The 8666-nt window shown below is 45.6% G+C and overlaps 1 protein-coding gene across 1 annotated transcript; it reads right to left on the bottom strand.

Annotated features, from left to right (window-relative positions):
• Positions 1 to 577: 577 nt before the first annotated feature.
• On the bottom strand, positions 578 to 1955 carry LEUTX (leucine twenty homeobox; the record flags this gene model as incomplete). The annotated part of the gene is made up of 2 exons (XM_045892159.2): positions 578 to 979; positions 1734 to 1955. Coding segments are annotated over 2 exons (624 nt in total), but the record flags the coding sequence as incomplete, so codon positions are not given.
• Positions 1956 to 8666: the final 6711 nt, after the last annotated feature.

The raw sequence follows: 8666 nt of genomic DNA, 5'->3' as shown, positions 1-8666 counted from the left end.
ATCATTGGGGTTTTCTTTGTTTAATTTTTTTAAAGATTTTATTTATTTATTTGACAGAGACACAGCAAGAGAGGGAACACAAGCAGGGGGAGTGGGAGAGGGAGAAGCAGGCTCCCCGCTGAGTCAGGAGCCCGATGCAGAGCTCGATCCCAGGACCCTGGGATCATGACCTGAGCTGAAGGCAGACGCTTAACGACTGAGCCACCCAGGCGCCCCTTTTTAAAAGATTTTATTTGAGAGAAAGAGAGCATGAGCAGGGGGAGAGGGAGAAGCAGACTCCTCACTGAGCAGGGAGTCCAATGCGGGGCTCCATCCCAGAACCCTGAGATCACGACCCGAGCTGAAGGCAGCTGCTTAGCCAACTTGAGCCACCCAGGCGCCCGAGGTAGAGAGATTTCTTTCTTCTTACAGAACTAGATGAATTGGTGGACTCTAATCCATTTAGACTCAAGTTGACCCATTAAACACATATGGAAAATGTCTCTTAAGTTGGTCAAGATTTGGATCACAGAACATCTGTCCTGGCACATACCAGTTGCTCAATAAATTAGTAAATGGGTGTGTCAGCCATACCACTTCAACTGCGGCACTTGGGGGAGAGGTACTGATTTAGACTGCTGGGATCATCATCCCCAGGTAAGGCATATAGCTGTATAAACTGATCTATGTCATAGGGACTGGAGGCCCAAGGAGGATCAGAGTCCCCCAGACATAGCTCTTGGAGATCAGAAGGCTGAGAATCCCAAGATGAATTCCCTCTGGAGGGACCAGGTTCATCATTCTCAGAAAACTGAGGCAGTTCATGGTCAGAGGCATCCGAAATGCTGGGACTCTTGCGATGAGTGTTTGCCGAGGTTACAGGTAAGGACTCCTCCTCCTCCTTGCCTGGAACGGTCGGGTTTGGTGATTTTCGTGATGAATTTGATCCATTTGGTTGCTGCTCTTTCTTCCTTTTGACGCGCTGGTTCTTGAACCAAGTCTGAGGAGAGAGGAGGTGAGAAGGTTAATAAAAGGGGGGTGGGTCCAAAGGGGAATCCTCATGTTCCTCAGGAATTAGGCTCTTTTGGCATGAGAAGGCTAGTCTCGCATCTCTTCGGTTATCTGAACAAGGGAAGTTCCTTCTATCCTCTGCTGTCCTGAGTTCCAGAAGGCAAAGGGGGCATTAAGATCGTGCCTGCAGTGGGTGGAATGGGACAGAGCACTCAAACACCAGATCAGGATGGGGAGAAGGCAAGGTGCTTCTGTCTTGGTGGATGCTCAGCATTTTCAGAGAGAATTCTGAAGATTGAGAATATGGAGTAGGAGTCTAGCTTGGGGTGCCTTCAGGATTCACCCAGGGGTCCTCATGCCCCAAATTCTCTGTGGGAACTTCGTTACAAGGCATCTAAATGACTGTGAATGTCCTGATTAAGGAGAACCTAGAAATATAAACAGGAACAGACCCCAAGGGGATTATCTGAGATCCATCCCCAAAAGGTCCCCTGTAGCATTGTGGTTCTGGAGTCAGAAAGGTCTGGGTTCAAATTCTAGCTCTTGTGTTTATAATTCTTGGAGGAGTCTGTGAACCTTAGTGTTCCTCAATAAAATGGATGGTCATAAGAGTGAAAATATAGAACATCTGTCCTGACACATACCAGTTGTTCAATAAACAGGATTTACAAGATGTGTGAATTTTAAATGTGTGTGACGCTCTGGGTTAGGTGTGCTATCTAGAGACATCCTCAGGGACATACCTTTATTACCGACTCATCAAGATGAGTAACTGAAATAAGTTCCTCCGTGGTCGCCCAATCTGGGTACATGGTCTCTTCAAACACACGTTTCAGGGCCTGGAGCTGTTCCACACTAAAGTGTGTGCGGGCCCGGCGAGCATACCTTGGATTTTCTGCAGAAGAAATAGACAAAAGGCTTTCGTAAAAAAAAAACACTCTAAGGTAAACTTCTTTTTTTTTTTTTTAAAGATTTTATTTATTTATTTGAGACAGAGAGAATGAGAGAGAGAGAGAGCACATGAGAGGGGGGAGGGTCAGAGGGAGAAGCAGGCTCCCTGCCGAGCAGGGAGCCCCATGCGGGACTCGATCCAGGGATTCCAGGATCATGACCTGAGCTGAAGGCAGTCGCTCAACCAACTGAGCCACCCAGGCGCCCAAATAAATAAAATCTTTTTTTTTTTTTAAGATTTTATTTATTTATTTGAGAGAGAGAGACTGAGAGAGAGAGAGCATGAAAGGGCGGAGGGTCAGAGGGAGAAGCAGGCTCCTCGATGAGCAGGGAGCCTGATGCGGGACTCGATCCCGGGACTCCAGGATCATGACCTGAGCCGAAGGCAGTCGCTTAACCAACTGAGCCACCCAGGCGCCCACTAAGGTAAACTTCTGACCTGAGACTGACCTGGGAGCTAAGAGCTTGGTCTAAAAAGTTGACTCATGGAACCCACTCTTCACCATCTTGCTGGGATTGCTCTGTGCCCTTGAAATTCAGTTTCCCCTACTAGAAAATGGTTCAAGCCTGGTTTTAAGGGTAAGTAACTGTCCACTTGTTCTAGAGGAATATACTGGAAACTCATAGCCTGGAAAAATGAACCAGACTAGTGGGAGAAAAGATATCTGTCCTCATTGGGATAACATAGTGACATGATATCAACATGGGATTCATTTGAGTTCATATGATTCAGAGAGTATTTGAGTGTTTGAGACCCTGTCTCAAACTAGGCTTTCAAAATAAATAATAAAAGGAAAATATTGATAAATATCACAACATCAATATTTAAAATATTTGGACAATAGAAGTCATAAGTAATTGAAACAGGGCTTAGGGGCACTGTTCTCTACACTGGTAGATGTGTGAGAGCCTGAAGCTATTGATTTGGCCACTTATTAATGAGGCCAGTTAGGGAAGCAGGTATGAAGCTTAGTGACCTGAGAAAGAATGTTGATTATCCCATTTATTAGCTTTGTCACTCTGGGAGTACCGTGACACTTATATTCTTTGCCTCTTTTCTCTATCAGTAAAATGGTCCCATTATAATTCACTCGCTTTGGGGAAGAGATGACTATCCAGAAAGCAAGTCTGTTAATTATGGGCTTTGGTGCATAATAGGTACAGAATGGGAGTTTTTTTACTATTGTTTAAAATATAAATGTAAAACCACGTCATCTAGCGATATTTGATCCATTTTCTATAGGAGATTCTATTTATGTAGGAGGCCCTTATTCTTCATACAAAGGCATACATACAAAAAAGCCAGCATGCTGCTAAGCACCCCAATGTGAAGACAAGAGGTCAGTCAGAGATTTCTCACAGTTTTTCAGCATCTATTTGAACACAGAGAGGGGGGGCAGAAATTATAAGACCTGGGAGGAAGCCTTCAGACATGACTAAGACACAGAGACAGAGCAAGAGAAAAGATGAAGCAGGAGGAAGAGGTACAAATTAACGGACAGAAACATTTTTCTTAAGAAAAGGAATAGAAGGGGCGCCTGGGTGGCTCAGTCATTAAGCGTCTGCCTTCAGCTCAGGTCATGATCCCACGATCCTGGGATCGAGCCCCGCATCGGGCTCCCTGCTCAGCGGGAAGCCTGCTACTCCCTCTCCCACGCCCCCGCTTGTGTTCCTGCTCTCGCTACCTCTCTCTCTCTCTCTCAAATAAATAAATAAAATCTTTAAAAAAGAAAAAAAAGAAAGAAAAGGAATAGAAGTCGGGGTGCCTGGTTGACTCAGTCCGTTAAGCATCTGCCTTCGGCTCGGGTCATGATACCGGGGTCCTGGGATCGAGCCCCACATCGGGCTCCTTGCTCAGCGGGGAGCCTGCTTCTTCTTCTCCCTCTGCTGCTCCCCCTGCTTGTGCTCTCTCTCTGTCGAAAGAAAGAAAGAAAGAAAGAAAGAAAGAAATCTTTTTAAAATAATAAAAATAAAAAATAGTCTTTTTTTTTTTAAGATTTTATTTATTTATTTGAGAGAGAGAATGAGACAGAGAGCATGAGAGAGGGGAGGGTCAGAGGGAGAAGCAGACTCCCTGCCGAGCAGAGAGCCCGATGCGGGACTCGATCTTGGTACTCCAGGATCATGACCTGAGCCGAAGGCAGCCGCTCAACTGACTGAGCCACCCAGGCGCCCCTAAAAAATAAAGTCTTAAAGGGGTGCCTGGGTGGCCCAGTCATTTGAGCACCCAACTCTTGGTTTCAGCTCAGGTCATGATCTCAGGGTCGTGAGATCAAGCCCTGTGTCAGACTCCGTGCTCAGTGTGGAGCCTGCTTGGGATTCTTTCCCCTCTTCCTTCTGCCCCTCCCACATGGGTGCTTTCTCTGTGTCTCTCAAATAAATAAGTAAAATCTTGAAAGAAAGAAAGAAGAAGAAGAAAGAAAGAAAGACACTTCTAAACTAGGCTTTCAAAATAAATAATAAAAGGAAAATATTGATAAATATCACAACATCAATATTTAAAATATTTGGACAATAGAAGTCATAAGTAATTGAAAAATACAGACCACAGATGAGAGAACATATTTGCAACAAATAAGAGAAATTATTAGTGTCTAAAATACAACAAAAATGTTCTAAGCCTCAAGAAAAAAATACTAGAAAATAAAAAAGGACAAGTGGAGAATTCACACAAGAGAAAAGCAGAATGGACTTTAAAATAGAGCAAGGAGGGGTGCCTGGGTGGCTCAGTTGCTTGAGCATCTGACTCTTGATTTCTGCTCTTCTGCTCAGGTCATGATCTCAGGGTTGGTCGTAGAATTAAGCCCCGCGAGTTAGGCTCCTGCTGAGTGTGGAGCCTGCTTAGGATTCTCTCTCTGCCCCTCCCAGTGCACTCTCTCTCTCTCTCAAAAAAAGAAAAATAGTGCAAGGAGTCTCAATTTCACTAGGTAATAAAGAAATGGAAAATGGATCAAATATCAAGTACTATTTTATACTCACTGTTAGAAACAAGACAATGAGCCCAAAATGGAGTGGCTCATGCTAATCCCCACATCACCATACTGATGATGTCATATACCATAGTTTCTGCTCTCCCAAGAATGGACTCTTAAACCAATCAGGAATTGCTTGATCTCTACTAGTTAGGGAATCACCTGATAGACCCCTGCCATCCCCCACAGGAAACCAACCTTGCAATAACCAATCCACTTGTTTGTCTAGTATAACTTCCTTTCTCCCCCCACTCCCTTCTGCCCAGAAAAGTCTTTCTTTTAGTACAGTTCCACAGAGGTCCTTTCTATTGGCTAGATTGGATGCTGCCTGGTTCACAAATCGTCAAACACAGCCAGTAGGATCTTAACAATTTACTCGGTTGAATTTCCTTATTTAACACCACCAAACGGCTGACATTTGAAAGTCTGACAGGACCAAGTGTTAAAAAGGACTTGGGGGTGCCTGGGTGGCTCAGTTGGTTAAGCGACTGCCTTCGGCTCAGGTCATGATCCTGGAGTCCCGGGATCGAGTCCCGCATCAGGCTCCCTGCTCGGCAGGGAGTCTGCTTCTCCCTCTGACCCTCCTCCCTCTCATGCTCTCTGTCTCTCATTCTCTCTCTCTCAAATAAATAAATAAAATCTTTAAAAAAAAAAAAAGGACTTGGAAAAACAAAATCTCACAGTAATGGTGGAGTCCAGTTACAAAGTGTTTTCCAGTGCTCCCTGTTGGTATAACCTATTGGTTTCCCAACTGGCCACTTGGTGTTGGCAAGAGCCTACCAACAAAGTCCCACCCACTTACCTCTGCTTGTCCGAAACACTTTGCCCCAGCTTACCTGCCATATTAACCTCTTGAGGTGCAGTGATTCCTTCAGCTGTGTTTTCCGAGCTCCTGAATTTCGTCTATGTATCTGTTGGGTTTAGGGTTCTCCCATTTAAGCAAAATTTTGATGTAATCAGGTCCCTGCCCAATCCCTCCCTAACGTCACACCCTCTAATAATCCATTCAATACATGCACATTAAGAACCTATTCTGTGCCTGGTGCCGTGCTGGGTCCTGGGATGAAGCAGGGATCCCAGACTTAATCTCTGACCTCAAATGGTGGAGGAAAACAAACGGAAGTCAAGCAAACAGAAAAATGGATAAAATGTCCAAAACTGGCACTCAGGACAAAAGGGTAAACATGGTAAAGAGTAAAAATGGTGGGCGCCTGGGTGGCTCAGATGGTTAAGCGTCTGCCTTCGGCTCAGGTCATGATCTCAGGGTCCTGGGATCGAGTCCCGCATCGGGCTCCCTGCTCCTTGGGAGCCTGCTTCTCGCTCTGCCTCTCTCTCTCTCTCATGAATAAATAAATAAAATCTTAAAAAAAAAAAAGAGTAAAAATGGTAAGACGAGCGAATCCAGAAGGCGAAGGATGGGCTGTATGCATGGTCAGCTCCTGGTGAGACCCGCAGAGCAGGGGGAGAGGGGACGGGGAGCACGGGAAAGCCTCTCACCATCCCCCTACCCAGCTGTTCCCAAATGAGGCAGCAACAGGCAAGGGTGCAGCTCTTGGCAGAGCCTAAATCATAGACATCCTTGTAAATTCTGTTAAGGAGTTTGCATTTGGGATCGTCAAAAACCCAAGGAGAGTTCTGAGCAAAGGAACTCAACATATAAATTGCCTTTTTTTTTTTTTTAAATCACGCCTCCCTCTTGCCTCCCAGCTTCCCATTCCCCGTCCCTCTGTTCTGCATTTTCTCCCCTTCTCGGGTGACATATCTGCTCGCTTACTTATTCTTCCCCATAATGTTCTTCTCCAGGACTGGTTATTCCTAAGAGGGGTCTAACTGGGTGAATGAGTTGGCTCTAGTTCCTGGTCATCTGCCTTGGACGCCCCACACCTGATGTGGACCCAGCTTTTCTGACTTGGAGTTGGGACTCTGGCCTTGGCCGGTCTCAGCTGCCCCCCACTCCACCCTCATCCCCCATCCCCACATCAGCCTGGCTTGGAGAGGTCTTGAAAGAGCCGAAGAACACTGGCTCTGGAAACATGGTGGGTAGCCCAAGGCCGCAACGATTGAAGGGCCTATCTGTGTCTCATACAAGAAGAAAATTCAGGGAAACTTTTGAAGTGATCAACTATAGAGACACCTCTCCAAAAATCTATTCAAAGGGGTAAAGGCAGGCCTCGAATTTTCCATGTAAATTTTAGAATCGAGGGGCGCCAGGGTGGCTCAGTCGGTTGGGCATCTGTCTTCAGCTCAGGTCATGGTCCCAGGGTCCTGGGATCGAGCCCTGCATCGGGCTCCCCACTCAGCGGGGAGTCTGCTTCTCCTTCTCCCTCTGCCCCTCCCCCCTGCTCATGCTCTTTCTCTCTCTCGCTGTCTCACTCTCTCTCAAATAAATAAATAATATCTTAAAAAAAAAACTTTTAGAATCAAACCCTGGAGTCTCCTTGTGAAGCGAATGAGGATGAAGAGGGTGGTGTATTTGAAAAGTATGAAAGTCAAAATAGCAGAGGATTTTGCAGGCATTCATGTTTAAAAAAAAAAAAATCCTGTCTCTTCTTCAACTTGCTCACTTAACAGTAATTTGAGTGATCGGTCTGCCAACATCTTGTTCTGGTGAACGGGAAATCAAGATTTAGAAAAATAGAACTTATCTCTGCCTTCGAAAGTGCTGGCACCCTAGGAAGGGAAGCAGAAAATAAATGAGCAAGCAAGCCAATGTGATGTGTACTGGTATTATGAATGCTGTCAACACCGCTGGTGAGAGGAACCGCATGAGACTGGTGCCCCAAGCAAGACGGCTCTGATGAAGTGTCTTTTTTACTGAAAGATAAGGAAGAGTGTTCTAAGCAAACAGAACAGCAAACTCGAAGGCTTGGAGACACGAGAAACCTTTTGACATCTGAGGGGTGGACAGAGGGGCACTGTAGCCTAGGTATTTTATGGAAGGGGGATAGTGGGAGAAGATGAAGATGGAGAGACAGACCAAGACCAGATCACATTGAAGGAGTTTGGACTTTATTCCAAGGGAAGTAGAACACCATTTAAGGGGCCCCTGGAGAGAAGAAGACACCCAGCCCACTCTTTTCCCATGACGTTTGAGAAATGAGAGACAAAGTAACTTCAACTTGAGAGGGCTACCAGAGGTGCCAGGCATTCACCTGATAGGCAGGTTCAGCTGGGGCTGGAAAGGATTTGATGTTCTCTTTCTGTTCCACCTACTTTGAGCATCGGCTTTCCTGGCCCCGTTCACCACCTTCTCATAAAACCCTTCTCTGATCCCCCCGAACCAGGTCAGGACCTCTGTTTTATGCTGCCAGCATTCCTGTACTTTTTATAACCTTCCTGGGTTTATTTGTGTGGGTTCTGATAATGCTTCTCCCCAGGAGGAAGGGCTCCTTCCCTCCCCAGTGATCCTCAGTGGGAGGATCCTCAGTGGACCCGGTCCATGGTAGTTGCTCATTACGAGGGTTTAGGAGGCGTGAAAAAATGTTGGACTCCTTCTGGAGAAAAGTGTGGCTGTGGTTGACCTTGCTACTGCAGGAGTTTGAACATAAATAGAACTTTCGATTACAGCTGACCCTTGAGCAACATGGGTTTGAACTGTACGAGTCTATTTATTTTTTATAGCACAGTATTTTCCTTTTGATTTTCTTCAGCACATTTTCTTTTCTCTAGCTTACTTTTTTTAATTTTCTTTTTTTTTAAGATTTTATTTTTAAGTAATCTCTACACCCAATGTGGGGCTCAAACCCACAACCC

Source organism: Mirounga angustirostris, unplaced genomic scaffold, assembly GCF_029215605.1.
Source record: "Mirounga angustirostris isolate CCGP_5_RB_7025 unplaced genomic scaffold, mMirAng1.0.hap1 SCAF_16, whole genome shotgun sequence".
NCBI lineage: Eukaryota > Metazoa > Chordata > Mammalia > Carnivora > Phocidae > Mirounga > Mirounga angustirostris.
This window is presented reverse-complemented; position numbering and strand designations above follow the sequence as displayed.